General features: G+C 38.4%; 1 protein-coding gene across 1 annotated transcript; it reads left to right on the top strand.

Moving 5' to 3' along the window:
• The first annotated feature begins 5,317 nt into the window (after positions 1-5,317).
• URAD (ureidoimidazoline (2-oxo-4-hydroxy-4-carboxy-5-) decarboxylase) lies at positions 5,318-20,148 on the top strand. The gene is made up of 2 exons (XM_001376209.4): positions 5,318-5,583; positions 15,632-20,148. Exons 1-2 carry the CDS (start codon positions 5,409-5,411, stop codon positions 15,982-15,984), a joined length of 528 nt encoding a protein of 175 aa, XP_001376246.1. The 5' UTR covers positions 5,318-5,408; the 3' UTR covers positions 15,985-20,148.
• Positions 20,149-20,961: the final 813 nt, after the last annotated feature.

The following is a 20,961-nucleotide window of genomic DNA, read 5'->3' as shown; positions in this document are numbered from 1 at the left end:
CAATGCTTGGCACAGTGCTTGGCATGCAGTGCTTAATAAACTCCTATTTACTCATTCACTCCATCTTTCATCTAAAAGGCTTCAGTTTAAGCTCTACTGTCTAACCTGAAATAGAAGGAAATGTTACAACTATAAAATGAGCCTGCTTTTTGCTTCAGATAATATTTTTTCTTGACAACTGCTGATATAACCTCTTGCTTAGAGATGCAGAGCAGCATCTGCCCTTAAACCCTTAAGGAGCTGTTGAAGAAGCTTCTTCTGCTTTCTCTTTTGATGCCACCAGCCTAATCCTGACTCCCTCAAGGAAGCATGACTATTCCCCCAAGATTCTCCCAAGTCAGTTTACTGACTTCTTTTCATAATTCTCTGATGCGATCAGGTTTAAAACCTGAGGAATCAAAGGGGAAGATACTTTCAATGCTTGGGGAAGTGAATATAATTACATGGAATTCAACAATATCATACATCTTTTTATCTTAATTCAATAAATTTCTTTACATTTTTTCCCAAATTTGGAAAAGAGGGTTGGACTTGGAGTCTGAGGGCCAACCTTGGAATCCTGACTTTGCCACTTATACACGTGTCCTATATGATTATTGATCCAAGAAAAGTTCTAGTTTCTCTGGGTCTCAGTTTCCTCATCTGTAAAATAAGGGGGATGGGAATCACCAAATGGCCTATAAAGTCTGTCCCTTTCAGCTCTAGGATATTATAAAACTAAACAAAATGTTAATACATTTTGTGTAATTATAAATACTTGGAAATGTTTTTCCTTGAGACACCATACTAGAAGCATGGTAGGTTTTTAACAGAAATTTGTTCAATGAAATTACCTTGTATTCTTGCCCAATCACTCATTTTCAGTTTGAAATCAATTTAAGTTTAATAAAAGATTCTTTTTATTACCAATAAGAAAAGAGAAGGGAGTCTTAGCTTGAGATTTTCTTGTCTCTTTTGATGCTGGCCCACTGTTGTTGGAATTTTATGGTTCTAGGAGAGCTAATGAAAAGCCAAGATGGGAACTTAGCTAAGGGACTTTCCACCTCTCTATCTCTCTCCTGATCTTTATCACCTCTGCCCCAACTTGACATATAGCAAACTTTCTATCACCGACAATTCTTAGCTGAGTAAAAAAGGTAACGCTTTTTTGTTGTTGTTGGAAATGGTGTTTAATATTGGCAGTGGAGGTCACAAGAAGTGGCAGCACTAAATGGATGTCAGAATCTGCAGCCTTGAGATTGGAACTGGGAGAAGAAAGAGGGAAGGAAACAAGGTCCAAACAAATAAGGATATAGGTAATAATCTTGAGAAGGGAGAGAGTACTACCGACTAAAGAGATTAAAAAAGGCTTTCTGTAGAAGAAGATAGATGAACTGACCTTTGAAGTTATCTAGAGAGTCTAAAAAGAGAAGGCAGGAGGGTAGCACAAAAATATAGAAGTGAGAAAAGGATACATGACTTCAAGAAATAGCAAGCAGGCCAGTTTGTCTAGACTGAATGCAAAAATGGGAGCAATGTGTAATAAGGCTGAAGAGACAGAGGAATGAAAGTCATTCCCCAGTTGAAATATAGTCAAAGAATATGAACAGGTTGTTTTCAATGGGAAAAAATCCAAGCTATTAATTGTCATATAAAAATGTTCCAAATCACTAATAGTTAAGAGAAAGGTAAATTAAAACAATTTTGAGATTTCATCTCATATTCATTTTATTGGCAAAGTAGGCAAAAAAAAGTGAATGACAAATGTTTAGAGGGCTATGGGAAAACAAATGCATTAATACACTATTGGTCGAGCTGTGAGCCAATCCAGTCATTCTGGAACTATGTCCTAAAAGTTATTCAATTATGTATATGCTTTGACCCAAAAACATACTACTAGATTTATTATATCTAATTTGTTAATTTATTTGGATCTCCAAAGAGATCCAAGAAAGAAGAAATGATAATTGCTAGCATTTATACAATGTTTTAAAGTTTATAGTGTGCTTTATAAATATTATCTCATTTTTTTCTAACAACAATCTGAAAAGGTAGGTGCTGCCAATATCTCCAGATAATGGGTAGAAATATTAACACCTTGTGTTAAGTGACTTAGCCAGATTGATACAACTAGTAAATGTCTGTGGCTGGATTTGTCTTCCTGATTCCTGGTCCAGTTCTGGATCCAGGAAAAGGGAAAAAAAGAATATATATATATATATATATATATATATGGGTAAATATATACATACCTTTTGTAATGGCAAAGAATTGGAAATGGACAGGGCATCCATAAGTTGAGAAATAGCCAAACAACTTATAGTATATTTATTCTATATTTTATATATAATTGAATACTACTGTGCCATAGGAAATTGTGAAAGGGACAATTTCAGAAAAACTAGGGAAGACTTTTATGAACTGATACAAAGTAAAGTATGCAAAACCATTAGAACAAATTACAAGGATATTATAACAATAATCAACTTTGAAAGACTTAGGAATTCTTATCAATGTAATGATCAAACATGATTCCAGGATTCTAGAGATAACTGGTTCATGATGAAACATGGTAACTACCTCCTGATAGACAGGTGATTGACTCAGTATAGACTGAGGCATATATTTTTGGACATGGCCAAAGTGAAAATTTGTTTTACTTGACTGGATTTTTTATGGAGAAAAGGAGACAGATTTTCACTGATTGAAAAAAACTAAAATTTAATTTTTAAAATGCAACTGAAGAGGTAGACTGGAGCCAGAATATGCAGGGAGTTAAATGCCAAGCTGAAGAGCTTACTTTATTCTAGAGGTAGCTGAGCCAAGGAGTAACAGAGTAAGCTTGTTCTTTTGGCATGTTTGTGAAAAGTCAATTGGCAAAGGAGAAGGCAGAAGTCAGTTAAGTTGTCTCAACTGGCAAGAGGACAGAGGAGTTTGAGTGACCATGACAGTGCCCATGTGAGTGGAAAAAAAGGGAACTTGAGTAGGAGATATTGTAGATACCGAATGTACAAGCCTTGGTAACTGCCATACAGGGTTTAGTGATTTTTAAATTTAATTTTATTTTTATTATCATACAAAACACACTTCCATATTGATGATTATTGTAAGAACAAAGTCATACATAACCAAAACCCCCAAATAAAATCATAAATACCCTAATGTGAAAGATGACTCCCATAGTTCTATCTCTGGAGGTGGGTAGCATTCCCTGTCATAAGTCTTTCAGGATTTTCCGGATCATTGCACTGCTGAGAGTAGTCAAGTTTTCACAGATAGTCATTATACAATATTGCTGTTATTTTGTACAATGTCGTTCCATAGGATTTAGTTATTGATCTGATGCTATTGCTTTCTTTTATTGTTGAATTTGATTGTGAAGTGCAATTGATAAACTTGATTTAAAAATTTTTTAATATTCTGTTCTAAAGAAAAAATGTCAATGTTCATCTTCTAAGTCAAAGGTCATCTTGCTTCTTTTTCTTCTCTTCCTCGCAATAAGCTTTTATTTAGATGCAAAAAATGAAGGATCATGGGTTTTAATGACTAACACCAGTTCTTTTGTATGTAATATCTATGTTACATGTCATATATGTGTAGGTGTACAAGCATTTACACACATTGATGGAGGAGGGGAGAATAAGACCTATGATTTAACCGGTATAGGTAACTGCTGAGGAGGAAAACATCCTCTTTCAATTCAGATCTGCAATAGCAATTAAGAGTTATAGAGAGTTATTTGGAATACTGAGAGATTAAATGACTTCCTCAGGATCACAGAGCCAGTATGTACCAGAGTGTGTGTATATATATATATATATATATATATATATATATATATATATATATATATATATATATATACTTAGAGAACTGACGGAAAAACTGATGAAAAAGATAATTTTTTCTTAAAAAAAAAACACAATGTTTGTGGGATAAAGAAAGGGTTGGTCTCAAAATCAGGAAGACCCAGACCTAAGCCTAACTTCCAGCAGCACTAGTCTCAAGAAAGTCACTTAACCCTAGGCAAAGGAAATGAACCCAAGTCTTCCTTCCTAGGAATTCAGATTACTTCTTCAAAGACAAAGAAACAGCACAAAGTTCTCATCTCTCAAATATGTAAAGAACTAAATCAAATTTATAAGAATACAAGTCATTCTTGTCGCCAGGGATTTGAATTTAATCCCAATAAATACTCAAGTCAGTTTGGGATTTTATGGTGGTTTAATTACAATAGAAGGAAGAAATTAGACATCCTCTTTTTGTAGAGGCAAATTGGAAATTAGAAGATGGAAATGTCCATCAGTTAGGGAATGGCTGAACAAACTGTGGTATATGATGGTGACAGAATATTATTATGCTGTAAGGAATGGTGAACAGGATGATTTCAGAAAGACCTAGAAAGACCTATGTGAACTGATGCAGAGTGAAATAAGCAGAACCAGGAAAACACTGTAGACAGTAACAGTGATTTTGTGGAATGATCAACTGTGATAGACCCAGCTACTCTCAGCAATACAAATATCCAGGACAATTCTAAGGGACTTAGGACAAAGAAAGTTATCCACCTCCAGAGAAAGAACAGTTGGAGGCAGAATGCAGATGAAAACATATGGTTCTTCAGTTATTTATTTGGGTTTATGTTTTGGGCTTTTGTTTTAGTAGATTACTCACTTACAAAAATAAACAATATAGAAATATGTTTTGCATGATAATACATGTATAACCCAGATCAAATCACCTGCCAGCACTAGAGGGGGAAAAAGGAAGGGAGGGAGAGAGATAAGTTTCATAACATAACTTAGGAAAACTTATGTGGAATATTGTTACTACATGTAATTGGTAATATATACACACACATATAAAAATTATTATGAAAAAAGATATAAAAATAGATATGGAAGTGGATATCAATATAGATCTATGAATTAAATATAGGAGCCCATAGCAGACAGACATAAAAAATAATAGACTACACTGGATTGCTTACCAATCTCACTGACACAAGTTGCTTTTCTTTGGTTCCTAAGAGAAAAATAATCTATATTATGATGACATGTCTATTAATGGCACCAACGACACATGTAATTCAAAGGCTTTGAGTGATAGATTTCAAAGATTGCAAATAGTCTTGTTCTTCTTGTCTCCCCACCCAACCCCATCCCAAACAAGCTCTAATTATGTCAACAGGTTGGCAATGTTTAGCTGCACATATCTCCTCTGTCTGATTTCACCTTTCTCCCTGGTGTTTGTTTATTACACAACATTTCCTGATCACCTTCACCTGAGGGCATTTAAAGCATGCCAAACTGGTAGTGCATGCAAACAAGTTTTAAACTTGCATATTCAGCAAATAAAACCAAGTTAACTCTCATTCTTTCTCTGGCTCCCTAGTAAGACGTTGCTGTTCTCCTTTTGGAAAGTGAGCCATGAGTATCCAGATGATCAATTCCATGGACTTTGAAGAGTTTATTGATATTTTGGGAAATATCATAGAGAACTGTCCCCTGATTGCTGCAACCATCTGGTCCCAGCGCCCATTCAAGGACCTGACTGATTTAAAGAAGCATGTGTTTGACTTCATTGAAGCCCTTCCACAATCAGGTAAGTTTCTGTTAGACTGACGTAAAACATTTTTCTCTTTTCAAAAAAGTTAAAACATATTTATCTTAAAGTTGAATGAATTTCCATTGAGGCTTTGGAACATACAAAGTGCTGTACAGAGTGTGGAATTACACATAATTTATAGTCTGAGGTCAAGTGGCTCTCAGATATTTGAGATAAGCATTTACAAGAATAGGGGAGCAGCAGCTGCCTTCCCTCTATGACTGCATGGACTAAAGGCTGCTGCCTGGTTCTGTCATTCAGTTCTAAGGCTAAAGGTCAGGCTCAAGTACTTCATTCCCTCTTCCACAAAATGAACTTACTGGGAAAGTCTTGAGAGCAAGAGAAGAGCCAGCTCAGGGTGAGATTCTCTCAAGAGCCAAGAGGAAAAGAACACATGACTGATCTTTTCATTCAGCTGGGCTAGACTGAGCAGGGCAATGAGACAGAGTTAATTTAACTCCACTCCCCTCATCTGAGGGCTGGGTACAAGGAGAAGATCTTATGGGACCTAGTGGAGAATATATAGGCAAAACAAAGCATATTTTGGAGGAGAACGAAGGAAGCCAGAGTCCTCATGACTCAAAGAATGACACCTGGTCCAAGCTGTATATTTTAGGAGCTTATCCCCTACTCTTTCTTTCAATCTTTCTCCATCTTTAGGGAAGGTTGAAATAAAGAGACAATGGAGAAAGAGGAAGTCTAATCATCATAGTAGGCACTTAGTGATGATCTCTGGTTAGAGAAGAGTCATGTTTTTGTTTTTTTTAATCATAGGGCAAAAGTAACATATCAATAATTCCCAAGTCTTGATTTTTGATATCCAAGGGTGGCTCTGATAAATAATAACTCCAATATTAATTTAATAGAGCTTTAAGGTGTATAAAGTACTTTGGTTATAACCCCTTTATGAAAGAAATACTAGATAGGGACTAGGGGGAATCAATGATTTCATTAATATAGGGAAATCTGGAAAGAAAATTACCTGGTTTCAAAACACAACTCTGACATTTACTAATGTAAAAGATAAACCTAAAAAACACCTCTTCCAATGAAAGCTGGCACCTTTTAACTTTTAAGTTGAAAAAAACAGTATTACAATGACAACAACAATGGAAATGGAAAGAACAAAAAATAAAAATAAAGACTTAGTGATCAGAACTATTATGTAGCATTTTTCAGTTTCATTTTTGTTCTTTCCATTTCCATTGTTGTTGTCATTGTGTATATTGATTTTTTTCTGATACTGATTACTTTAGTTTCTATCAGTTTATAAGTCTTCCCATGCTTCTCTGTATTCTTGATTGCATTGTTTCTTTGGGTGTTGCAATGTTTCATCATATACATAGCTTATAAATTATTTAGGCGTTTCCCACTCTATGGACATCTTTGTTTCCAGTTTTTATTGGTAAAAAAAGTACTTTTATAGATATATAAAACAATATGTGTGTACGATACATACATACTATATATGTCTACATAAAATATATTAATAATCTATCTTCCTATCTTTAACTTCTTGTGGCATATGCCCACCAGTGGACAAAGGGCCTGATCACTTTCTTACTATAATTCAAATTATTTTCCAGAATGACAAATTCATAGCTTCACCAACAGTGTTTTTGATGTTTTTATATACCCCCTCCAATAATGGCTATTCCCTTCTTTTGTCAACTTTGTCAATTTGCAGAGTATAAAATGTACTTTCTTATTACAAAGTCAAAATAGGAGAGACAGCTCTGGAAAAGTTAAGGATTTTTTTTAAATGAAAATTTAGTGAGCACTGATTGTATACGTATATATAATGCAATAAAATACAACATATTGTATTGTATATACAAAATATAGCCAGTATATACAAAGTATAGCCAAAAAGTAAACAAAGATTGAGCTCATACAATTATAAAATTTAGAGGTAGGAGTAACATCAGTTCCAAACAATATCTTAATCTATATCTATCTATCTATCTATCTATCTATCTATCTATCTATCTATCTATCTATCTATCTATCTAAATGTGAACAGCCCTTGCCCTCAATGGATTTACAAGCCTATGATGGGAAATAAGATATGTGCACCGATTACTCTAACACAAGATGGGATGGGAGTAATGCCAATAAGTGCCATAGGAATTCAAGGGAGGAGGAGAGCTCCTGGTTGGGTGACCAAAGAGGCCTGGGACTTAAAAGGTACACAGGGTTCTGACAGTCAGGAAGGGCATTTCAGGCACATTACTATCAAAGGACAAGGAATTTTCAAGCAGTCATGAATTTCCAATTTAGCTGGAACCTAGAGAGCCTTAAATGTCAGGCTAAGGAATCTGGATTATTTTTGACACAACAAGGATCATGGATATTGATCTATTAATGTTATCCCTCTCAGGTAACATTCACTTTTAGCCAGGATTATTATAGGTAACAACTTAACTGTTAGAAGCATTTGGAATGATGAGAATTGTGTTGATTTTGAAAACAGTCAAAGGCTTTCCACCCTGCCCCCAATAAACAAAAATCTATTTTCTTCCCTCTTGCCTCTAGAAAGAAAAAATAAGAAAAGCAAAACCTTGTAACAAATATGCATTGTCAAGCAAAACAAATTCCTGCATTCAGCCAAAGTCTTTCAGTAGCTATGAGTAAACATGTACCCATTCCCTCTATTTTTGGAGTCAGACTTGCCCAGCTATCAGTACCCACCCTACAAAGTATCAGGCAAATTCTTCTTTGGTGGTAAATCTTTAATGCGTTACTTCTGCATTCTTCACTGGCAGTCTTCATCCAGGATTTGGCATTCAGATGAAGTAAAGGTAGGCTTCAAGGAGAAAATCTTCAGGGCTAGGTTATTAGCAATTCTCTTTATTTACAAGCTTAGTAATGTAAGGAAGATAATATTGATAAAATTGCTTCTGAAGGATATTCCAAAGGACAATCAATTAACAAGTATTGATTAAGGGCTATAATATTTAGTATCACCTGATTCAGACAAAGTATTAAGTGGTGGGGGTACAAGTTCAAAGAATGCAATCATTCCTACTCTCAAAAAACTTACATATATATTTTTTAAACCCTCACTTTCTGTCTTACAATCTATAGAGTGTTGGTTCCAAGACAGAAGAGTGTTAACGGGCTAGGCAATTGGGGTTAAATGACTTGTCCAGGGTCACATAGCTGGGAAGTGTCTGAGGCTAGATTTGAACCTAGGCCTGGCTCTCAGTCCACTGAGCCATCTAGCTGCCCAGAGCTTATGTAGTCTTATAACATCTAGTGGTCTTCTTGTATGATTCATTCACTTAATAAATGGGAATAGAGAGAAATTAACAGGATGCTGTTCATATGATAGAAGAAACGTTCAACTAAGTTTTAGTTACAAACGCAACTGCATTTGCAACTATTCAGTCAAATTATTGAGGCTTCAATATTAATTTTCTGACCTCAGGTTCTGATTTTGTCCTACCCATTGATCAAATTAATTAGCTATTTTCAAAAGTATATTCTGCTAAGAAAAACAACTGATTGATCACATGGTTTGATGGTGATATGATTGGGGATGCAGACTCTAAATGATCACCCAAGTGCAAATATCAATAATATGGAAATAGGTCTTGATCAACGATACTTATAAAACCCAGTGGAATTGTGTGATGGCTGGGGGAGGGGGGGAATGGGAGGGAGGGAGGGAAAGAACATGAATCATGGAACCACAGAAAAAATGTTCTAAAATAAATATTTATTTTTTAAAAAGAAAAAAGTATATTCTGCTAAAAAGATCCAATGGAGTACAACAGCACAAATATGACAAGCATTTAAAGCCCCCGATTATAAGGAATACTGTGTGATATATCCTAAAAAAGATACAAAAGAAGACACACACAAAAAATAATAATTTGATATGCCTCTCACCCTTAAGGAATTTGCAACTAAATAAGGAGATGAGAGCACAATACACTGGAAGCTATAATATTTAGTATCACCTGATGAGTGTATTTCACAATGAGTTACAAAGTAAAGTCCTATGGGAGATGAGAAGTGGGGATTAAGCAACACTTCTCTGGAGAGAATGGAATGTGAGTTGGGTTTTAAGTGATGCATTTGAATTAAACAGATGAAGAAACAGAGAGTCAGTCTTCCTGGCACAGGAACAACCCAAACAAAGGTAAGGAGATATGAGAACACAATGCGTGTTCAGGCTAAAAATCTTAAATTTTGAACTCAGTTTTTAAAGTCAATGGGCAAGAACTCCAGATTTATCATTTTACTTTGTAAACTTTTGTTTGGAATTTTTATTTAAAAAACCATTATCCTATAATAACTAAAGCTTTTTCTGTAGGCATAGGTCCTCACATGTATATGTATATACATGGCTGTATATATATATATATACATACAAGCACATATACACACAGATATATCACTGGGACAACTTTAAATACATGAATTTTCCATGTATTTGGCTGAAAAGTCCTGGAAAACAAGGAAGAAGAACAAAAGTCCTTCAAGAACTGGTTGACTGGAAACCTGAAAACTGAATAGTAAAAGCTAAAAATTAAGTTTCTAGGGAAAACCAAAAGTGGAAGTAAATTTGGTTAAGCTACATTGAGTAATAGCCAATAGGTGGCAGGCCAGGATCAATATTGGTCTCTGGCCTAGCTTGTGGTTTTGCCACAAACTTAAGCTCAGAACCTAATTGGCCCATGATTTGACACTATCAACAACAATAATTAATATTTATAAGATGCTTACTATGTGGCAGATACTATGGTAATAAAAGGTTAAAGGAATGCTGTTGTTATTCAGTCATGCCTGGCTCTTTGTGACCCAGTTTGGTGGTTTCTTGGCAGATACTGGAGTAGTTTGTCATTTCCTTCTCCAGCTCATTTTACAGATGAGGGAACTGAGGCAAACAGGGTTAAATGACTTGCCCAGGGACACAGTGTCTCTTGAACTCAAGTCTTCTTGTTGGGAGCTCTATCCACTGTCCCACCTAATTTACAAAGCATTTTATGCATCTTATCATTTTTTGGTTTGGGGGGTTGTTTGTTTTTTATCCTTACAGTGAGACTTTGAGTTAGGCAGTTCAAACATTATTATCCTCCTTTTATTTATGGAAATATACAAAAAATGCACACACAAAGATGAACAAGTACTAGTGTGTGCACTCAATGAGCTTATAGCAGTCCAAAGAGATATACAAGTTTGAGGGAAGGGAGGTTCCATTTGTCTGGCAGAGATCAGAGAGCTTCCTAGAGAAGAGGTTCCAATTGAGGGCAAGTGGAAGAGTGAAGGGCATGGAGATGGCATGATAAAATGGAAATAGCTTTGGACTTGGAGTTAGGAAAGCTTGAGTTCAAATCCTGTCCCAGAAGTTTACTAACTATATAATGCAAGGTAAGTCATTTAACCTCTCTGACATCAGTTTCCTCATCTGTAAAATGAAAGAGTTGGACAGGATTACTTCCAAGATTCCTTCTAACTCTAGATCTACAGCCCCATAAGTATTGGTTGAAGGAACTTGTTAAGCCTGGGGAAGAAAAAAATTTGGAGAGGAGATGACAGCTGACCTCAAGTGTTTGAAGAGCTTTCAGGTGGAAGAGGGGCTAGATATATTTTGCTTGGTCCAGAGGGCAGAAGCAAGAACAAAGGGTCTATAGAACTTTCAAAGAGCCTAATTTAGGCTTGATATTAGGAAAAACTTCCTAACATTTACAACAAAAGTTGTCCCAAAGTAGAATAGATTGTCTCATAAGCTGGTGGGGTCCCCTTCCTTGGAGGTCTTTAAGTAGAGGTTGTTTGAGATGACTGTTAGTTGAATATATATTCTCCTAAGGATTCCTTTCATGCATGGATTAGACTAGTGGTCCAATCAAGGTCCCTTCTAATTCTAAATTCTGTGATCATGTGAAGGGGATGGCATTTGAGGATAGATGGGAATTTGATAGGTGGAAATGAGGAAGATGGAATCAGTTATGTTCTAAGATCAAAGTAAGAGAAGCCAAGATTCTCTGGCTAAGAAGATATAACCCTGGGTCATGTTAACTTCCTTGAAGCCTGTTCTTAGTTCTCTTGTACCTATTTGGATTTAATGCTACTTCCTCTGTTTGCATTTCCATCAGAACTCAGGACTTTCTAGGGATGAGGGTAAGATGGGTTAGTGGTGAGGTGTCTGAGGCAATTCATGAAGATTCAGACATTTCCAGAAATAAGGGTGGGGGGGTACACTGAGGTAGATTTATAGGAAGAGATACAAGGGAAGGGAAGTATAGATGGATTGAGATCTACATCTTTGCAAGGAGTACTCACCTAATGACTAATGAAACTTTTATATCTATCTAATCAGTATAGCAAAATTATTTATGAGAATTGCTAGATCTGCCTTCTCCTCAAGGAGCTGGGGTATAAGCTAGTATATGCCTGCCACAATTTTCTCCTGGGCCCCTATACTGTCAGTTATTTACCCCACCTCCCATACCTCACTTCTATCTCTTCTATGACTGCCCCTATTTTCTTTCCTTGGTCACAAGTGTAATTCTATCATTTCTACCTCTCTTCTCCCTCCCCTACCTCCTTATTTGAAAAGTTCTTTTCCCCACTCTCTTTTTTTCTTCTTTCTTTCCCCCTCGTTTTACTCCCACCTCACTGCTCTGTGTCTCCTTTTCTCTTTGCATCCTCTTTGCTGTACCTTCAGAGCTTTCACCTGCTACCATCCTACTTAAGCCCAGGATGAATCCTCTTTTCTTCAAGCAACTTAAAGGGATCGGGTTTGGAAGCAAGTGGCATCTAAGAAGAATCAAAAGAGTCCTCCTAGAGATTTCTCCAGAGAAAGATTTTATGCTAACCTCTTACAGAATTATACCAGAAATGGTCCTAGTTTGAGAGTCAATAGATTGGATTTTATTGCTTGCTTTTGGTAATAACTGTGTATGACCTTGGGCAAGGCATTCTTTGTGGACCTCAGCTTCTCCATCTATAAAATGAAGGGATTGAGTTAAATAATCTCCAGGATCCTTTTTCAACACCAACTCAGTGATTCTATGACCTTATGACAAAAGAAAAGTAAATTCTAGTCCCACTTCTGCCAACAACTCTGCATAGTATGGTAGAAAAGAACACTGGTGTTGGAGTTAAAGGATCTGGGTTTAAATCTCTGGTCTCAGTTATAAGTGGGTAAAATAAGGTTGAGTTAAATAATTTCTAAGGACCTTTTAAGGTCTAATTCTCTGTGATTTAGTAACACTACTGCCCAAGACCTCTTTGGCCCCTAGCAACTCCATAATAGGTGATTGGGTTCTTTCCCTATTCCAACCCCAATTCATTGCTGCCACCAGATGTTTGGCAGCAGGACTGGCTAAAGTGATGACTGCCATCTGTTTGGATCTATGACAGTCAACTGGAATTAGGGAGTGAAAGTGGAATTAAGTGCCTAAAGAAAGGACTTAAAATATGCATATGAATGTATGTATCAGGGGAACAGATTTTCCAACCCTTGATAAATATTAACAAGGAGAGGTGTTAATCAGACCAAGAGGGGATTGAGAAGAGAAAGTATGTACATGCAAAGATGGAAGAGAGCAAAAACAAAGATTTGAGAAAAAAGGAGAGTAGATCCTCAAATACAGGAATTTCTACCACTGATACCCTCAAAGACCAAAGGATCAATCTGACAGTTGGATGCTCAAGAAATAAGAAGGGAGGGAAAAGGGAAGAAAGGAAGGAAATGTGTTCTGTTCAATCATTGTATTCTACCCTGATATAGAGAGAGGGAAGTGGAGCTCCTCAAGAGCCCTATTATCCAGGAGTAGTTATTACAAGAATCCTTTAGAGAGAGGCTGCTTTAAAACAAATTCCAAGTATCCTATTTCTTGCCTTCTTAATGGGTGAGGGAGCAACCGGAGGGAAGGAGATGATTTAGAAATGAAAATAAAAATTAAGTTTTTTAAAAAGAAAAAAGTTCCTGAAACTTTTTGAGGCCAAATCCTTTCCCATCACAGCAAACTATTGCTCAAACACCACCCAGGGCAAACTGGATTCAGAAAGATTTGGTTCTTCCATCCCACCTCAATCCTGTGTCCCCACAGAGTGCTTAGTTTAGATTCAGTGCTTGAACCAGTCCACATACTCCAGGACAACAAAGTCTGGTGCACCCAAATCCAGTACCTACAAGGTGGTGGTTGATAGTCTGTGTTATCTATGCTTTGTGTATTCCCATATTGTGCTTTCTGCCACCCAGGACAGAGAACATCAAATGATCCGGACAAGCCTTCTATTCACTATAGGCTTATCCTCTTTTCTCAATTGTGTGCTCTTGAGCAGGTTGTGTGTACAAACAGTGGGAGATCTAAGGATAGGAAAGATAGGCAGCCACCTAAAGAGAAACACAATGGAGAAAGCGTGCTTAAGGACATTTTTTATTATTGGTATAAATATTTCAATGCCCCCAAAGTCAGCTTTCCTTGGCAAGGAAGATATTTATTTTATGTCCTTTCCATGGAATCTCAGAACTCGAGGAGAGGAGATGGGGCATGTGCAATTTTCAAATCCTGCCTAAGGAGTAAATCGCAGCAGCCTAAATCAATGTTTGTAAGTAGGACTTTATTTTTAAATGCACAAGTGGAGCCATCTATTAAAAGGGATCCCTTGGTTATTTCTTTTAAGTGGATAGTCCTTTGCGAATCATTTCAAATGTATTCACTTCTCTTTGTTAACTTATTTGGCTAGTCTGCTCCCTTCCCCTTTTACCTAAATGAGGGAGCTAGTATTAACAACAACAATAATAATGGAGTTGCTAATGATCTTCTGTCTTAACCATTCCTCATTTTTCCCCACAGATTTCTAATTTGAGATCAGAGAAAATATCAGGGCCCTTTGTGCTACTGATCCAACTGAAGGACTGCGGGCCCAGGTTTCCTGAACTTAAGGAAGACTAGGAAATTAATTGAACTGTGTAGTTCTCTGTTCTCTCCATATATTCTGTGCTAACATAACCAACCTAACCTCTTCCATAGGCAAGCCTTCTTCTCTTCTTTTCCAGGAGGTGCCAACAAAGTCACAGAGCCACCACAGGGCCAGGCCACACCAGTTGCCTCAGGGCAAACTCCTCAGTACACGTGAAAAATTCCTGCACCCTCACTCCCATTTTTTTCTAATCCTTAAAAGATCTGGGGCAATTTGATCTCAGTGAAGCTTGAGTCTGGGATATCTTTGGAAAGGGCGGGCATGGCCAAGGGACTAGGGTACAGTTCTGGGAGGAGGAAAGCGGGCTTTGGTTCAAAGGGCCAAAGAATTAAATCTGGAAATAGGTCTCCTTGCAGTTAATCATCTGCATTGCCCTTTGGCTGTCTGATTCTAGAAACACAGAACTGCCACTTGGGATCACAGGTTCCTGGGGTGTTTATTTGCTAAGGGGAATAGAGGCCCCATGTTTGATCAGATATCTAAAGATGGTACGCCGAGGTCAGGCTTTATCCCGGGCCCCATTCCTCTTGGAACAGAGTTAAATCCAATCTGACTGAAGCATGGGCTCTTCTGTCTCGAGATCAAAGCTCCTCGATTCTCTACCTTGGTCCTCAACCTCCCCCAACCACTTCCAAAGAAGCGGCTTTGAAAAGGTCTAACTTGTTCAGAGCTTCTTATCTAGTCTCTGCTCCCAGGCAAGCCATAAATTCCGGGTCCTCTCTCCCTGGCTGTTCCGCCTGCAGGTCTCTGAGGACTCTAGCACAGCCCTGCCCGCCAACCCTTCTCCCCCCCCCCCCACCCCCATGCTTTATAGCAGACTCCCCCCTCCCCCAGGAGTGCACTGAGCGCACAGTGGAGGAAGGAAGGAGAGATCTGGGATATTTTAAGAGATAGGCGCATCCGTTACTGAAAGTGGACAATCTTACCCCCATCTTACGCCCCACTCCCATCCCTTCCCTCAGCTCCCTCCCTTCCTCCCCTTGAGCACCAGCCAATTCTTCCCAGATCTATGCCCCGGGAGGCAGATTAAAGCCAGCTTGAGGGAAGCCACGCGCTGGCAGGCGGGCGGCGCGGCTGACTTGGGGGCCTGTGTGTCTTTCAGGGAAAGAAGGAATCCTGAGGTGCCACCCAGATATAGCAGGCCGGGAGTTCGAGCAGGGAACGCTGACCCCACAGTCTCAGCGGGAGCAGAGAGAGGCGGGCCTGAGCGACCTGAGCCTGGAGGAGAGACGCCGACTGGGCCATCTCAACAGCGCGTACAAGACGCGCTTTGGCTTCCCCTTCGTGATCGCGGCGCGGCTCAGCGACAAAGCCACAATATTGAAGGAGCTGGAGCGCCGGCTGAAAAACCAGCCAGCCCAGGAGCTGAGCACAGCACTAGAGGAGGTGCTCAAGATATGTCACCTCCGCCTGGAGGACATCCGGCAGTCCCTGGAAGACCCCGCCAAACTGTAGAGTCCTGGGGAAACGATGGGGGGAGGGGAGGGAACAGAAGGTGGAAAAGGGTGGGGTGCGGTGACAGTGAGAGGCAGGCAGTGGAAGAGTCTAACCTCACATCAGAAAATAAGGACCCTCAGCGCTTGAAGAAGAGCGTAGCGTGCCTTCCCTAGGTGGACTAGGAATCCAAAAAGTGAGTGCGAACACGCAGGTGGTGAAAGTGTGCGCGAGCATGAACCGAACTGGATAATCTAAGTAACTACCCAGACACGACCAGCTCTCCAATTCAATGGGTCACAATAACTTGAAATTTAAGTAGACTTTGCACGAAATTAACCAATTTATTAATAATGCAGCATGAGATAGTAGAAAGCTGGCCTCAGAGTCAGGAAAAGCTCAGCTGTAGGCTCAAACATCTTTAATATGCATTCCTCACTGTGTGACTCTAGGCAAGTCACTTAGCCTCTCTGTAAGACTATAAATTACAGAGTATTTGCTGTTCTGCATTGGTAGACAGGTTTCTCTCACTAGACGTTCCCTTCATTAATAAAATTAAAAACATAGAATTTTTTTTAAAAACCAAAGATAGTTATGTAATTCCTTAATAAAGAGAGATTTCCTTAAGACAATCATGCAGAGTAGGTTTTAGCCATTTACAGATGATCAAACTGAGGCTTACAGCCAGTTAAGTGTGGAGAAGGAGGAGGGGCTACAAGGGGGATGAAACTGTCTCAGTTTTCCTTTGCTTTGAGCTTGTTGACACAAGACGGCAAAGGATTCTTAAACTCTTACCTCACCAAGTATTTCCAACCTGCTCCCAGTAACCCTGGAGCAAAAGTGAGGCTTGAAGGGGAAAGGGGGGGGTGTCATTTTTTCACACCCTTGTTCCTTTGTTTTTTCTCCTCTTCCCAGACTTGTATACATTAGGCATTTGCATTTGAGAGGAAATGTCCCTCTCCTCTTTGGTATCCTCTCTTCTTAGGCATCCAACACCTGCTTTAATAGAAAAGGGTTTGTACTTGGATGGGAAAGGATGCTTTAGATTATTTTAGAGGATGGAGAATTAATGGTAAGAGGAATACCTCTCCTGAAAACTTGGGAGGGGGGCATTCTTGGGAGAACTACAGAGAACCTTTGGGCCCAATAGATTTAGAGACTTCAAGACTAGCTAATAGTTCAAGAATTTGGTGAATCTTGGATGTCTGAGTGGTGTCATTTCTATATGTTTGGAGAAGGAACCAGCTGCACCTCAGACACTGTTCAGCTAGAGAGTATCACAGTGCTGTCTATCAAAGCCCAGACTATGGAAACTTTCCTCTGCTATATTCTAAAACATCAAACACAATCTACCATCCTTTGGTTTTCATTGAGTTTACTCTACAAGGTAATGAGTTAGGCTTTGTTGGGATATAGTTTTAATATCTGCCCAAAGTCACACAGCTAAGATCTCCAAGAATCTTACAATCTAGAAAATATAGTAAAACTGGTATCCAGAAAAGTACTTGTTGGAAAATCAAATGACTCTCCAGGAGCCCCTAAATTAAACCATTTTTCAAACACTGGTTGTTATCTGGGTATATACTGGATTTAAAACTAGAGTAAGAAGGAACTAATCAAACAATATGAACAATTAACATGTTATCCACTAGGTATTTTATTCTTCCTCTTTTTATTTTTCCTCTTTCTCAGTCAGTCACTGATTAAGCATTTATTAAGTACCCACTAGGTATCTATGCTATGTGCTTGGGAAAGACAGTTTTTTTGTTTGTTGGGGGGGGGGGTTGGTGTTGGAGAAGGACAAATCTCAATGTGGTCAATATGCCTGACATTCAAGCCTGGACTGGGCTTTGTTAGAATGGGACCAGAAACTTGATGAAGAAAGGCAAGGCATGGCAAAGCAGAAAAAGTTTATCCCAATCATAGGTCTAGGAGGTGAAAGACATTCAATGTTCACAAAATTATCAGAAATTTTAACCTATTCTTCAACTCTTCCCCAAATACAATATTCCATAATTCACATTTATTTCTGATCTAATTAGTTGATTCCTGATTCAAGATCCAACCCCCCCCCCCTTGACTATGAATATTTGTTACAGGGGTTTTAATTTTCTTGTTCAATTTTAGGGAGGAGTTGAGAATTAGAGAAAATTGATTTTTGTTATTTGGGAAAAAATTATATCTCATCTAATCTTTAAAACTGTGAGATATTGAGGTTATTTTTTCAGGTTGGGAGTCCTGTCTCAGAGAGGATTTAGTGAGTTGCCCAATCACACAGCTTGTATAGAACAGAGCTATGACTTAAATTCAAGAAAATCTAGTTCAGTGCATTTTCTGTGATAAATGAGTTGGGAGGTTGTCCAACCTCTCTGCATGTTGGCTCAGCTATGATTCCAAGATGGGGTCAGTGTATATAAACTTACCCACACAGTAGACCCCAACTTAGAGCTATGAGGACCAGGAAGGGACACTAGTTAGCTCCATTCTTTGTCATGCATGGGCCTGAGCTTCAGAAGAGTGAATGTTTCTAAGGCTCTGGCTTCAGGTCTTGCAAACAAGACAGCCTAGCAGGTGGAACAGCTGTCTCCAAAGCCTGAAGGGAATTCAATTGGTCAGTTTTAATTTGGGGATTTGGGAGTTTGAAAATAATTGATCCATGTCATATAAGAAAATTGATTTGTATCTAATAATACGATTGGATAACCTAACCAGTGTATGGGAAGTAACTTCTTTTTCTTTATCGACTTTCAAAAAAGGAGATGCAAATAACAAGATTCAAGCCGAAACTTCTGCACCGCCCCCTCCCTTCCCTTTCGAAAGTATGGCTCTAACACTGATCTAGACTTCACAGGACCCTAACCCTGGCTTTCCAATGACATTTCATGAGTTCAAAGTCCACCCAGCGGAAATTGTTTGTTTATGTTGACCCTCAAGTGGAAAGGATGCTGAATCCTTTCCTCCCGGAGGAACTAAGAAACCGGGGAAACAACAAGACCTACCCTTGTCCCAGGGAATGAGATCTCCTCATCCTGGAGGTTACCCAGCCGGGAAATAACCCGGACAGAGCGAAGCCAGGTGAGGAAGGCCGCTAGAATATGCACTTAAACCCTCTCTGGGCGTCACCCTCCCAGTTGCAACACAAACCGCTTCGGCTCAAAGAATCCCTGGGAAGTGGATTAGTGCAAAGCTTAAAAACTAGACAGTTCACTCACTACCTTACCTCTCCTCTCTCTTAGAGGAAACTGAGATTGTTTCTCTCTTGTTTTTGGCGGAAGCACCAAAGGCTGAAAATAGTCTCCCATGACTAACTCATTCATATTATACGCTTTCTTGCTCAGATCCCGAAGACCCCCGGTACAGTTTCTCTGATGCTTTACCTTATCTCTGCTATTCTATAGGTAATATACAAGGACAGGTACGTGCTAAATAAATGCAAATCAATTAAGCAAAAAATAATTAGAAGATTAGCAGCAACTTCAATTATCTTTCTCTGTCACCTCGCTAAGAGATTCATACCTGGGTACCTGGGGGAATAAATTTATAAGATTGTGTGGAGCTGCGGCAATGGGTCCTGGGGGAGAAGAGCCAGTATATTTTTCCTTTCCATTTTGCTACCTGGCACAGCCTTTTCCCTCTCTCTGAGCCTGGACTTCCCGGTGCTCTAACTTCAAGAGGGAATGGAAACGATCAACAAAAGATATGGATTGATGATCACCGCTGCTCAGAAATCAAACGATGAATAAAAGGGGTCATGGCTACATAATCCTTAAGGCCCCTTTCCAGCTCTAGATCATATGACTTTATGGTCCTAGTCTATATGCTAAGGAGACCACATAAAGAGAACTCAGAATATGAAAAAAATGCCTATGGAGGGAATTGAAAGAAAAATGTTGCACTTGCACACTGGAAAGTAACAGGCAAAGTAATAAATCTTTGTAGTTGTCCTCAACTCCCTTTCTTCCCAAATAATTTCATTCATTTACTTCAGACTTTTCCAGTTTCCAAAAGCACTAGAATATCATGTTCATAGGATGCACATATTAGAATCGTTTTCAAAGATGGATTATTATGCAGTTACAAATTAGAAGCATTCTCCCTCTGTGGCTAAGACAAGGACTGGAGGAAAACTCAAATGTCCACTGGCTCTAGATTTTGCTTTCTTTAATAAATCCTTCTTAATTACAATTACACCGTGGATCAGAGTATCTATGAGAAAGGGTCAGCAAATGTAGAGAAAAGAATGGTACTCAAGAGATACACAATGCTTTCTGAGACTACACCTAGACTAGAGTGGCAAAATTTATGTGAAAGTTCCTGTATACTACATCTAGTCTCTCATTTTGGTAAAGGAAGGTTCTCAACAGATTGATTTTTTTTTTTTTTGAGACATCATAGGGAAGGGAATAAGCACTTATATAGCACCAACTATATGCCTGGTACTGTACTAAGTGCTTTTTAGAAATATTATCTCATTTGGTCCTCACAATAACCCTTTGAAGTAGGTGCTATTAGATGCCTTTATTATTTCATTTTACATTTGTTGAGACTGAGGCAAGCACACAACATTATATCTAACTAATCTATCTACCAGCTGCATCATATCAGAAAAAGTTATTGGAAGTAGGAATAAAAGGGGAATAACAGTTCCAGACCTCAAACTATATTATAAAGCGGTAATAGTACTGGTTAAAGAATAGGGGAAAATGGATCAGTGTAATACATTAAATGTTGAAAAAACCAGAAATAATTTACCTCAATAGTCTAGTGTCCTATAAACCCCAAAACATAAATTGCCTAGGGAAAAAAATTCCCTAATTGACCAGAATTTTTAGGAATATTGGAAGGCAATCCAGTAGAAATAAGACTTAGACCAACTTCTTACACCACATAGCACAGTCAACAAAAATAGATAAGTAATCTGAATATTAAAGGTTATTCTTTTTTAATTTAAAAAAGAACCTAAGTAGGAACCATTCACAACTCTGACTTGAAGATTGA

This window comes from Monodelphis domestica, chromosome 4 (genome assembly GCF_027887165.1).
Source record: "Monodelphis domestica isolate mMonDom1 chromosome 4, mMonDom1.pri, whole genome shotgun sequence".
Lineage (NCBI taxonomy): Eukaryota > Metazoa > Chordata > Mammalia > Didelphimorphia > Didelphidae > Monodelphis > Monodelphis domestica.
This window is presented reverse-complemented; position numbering and strand designations above follow the sequence as displayed.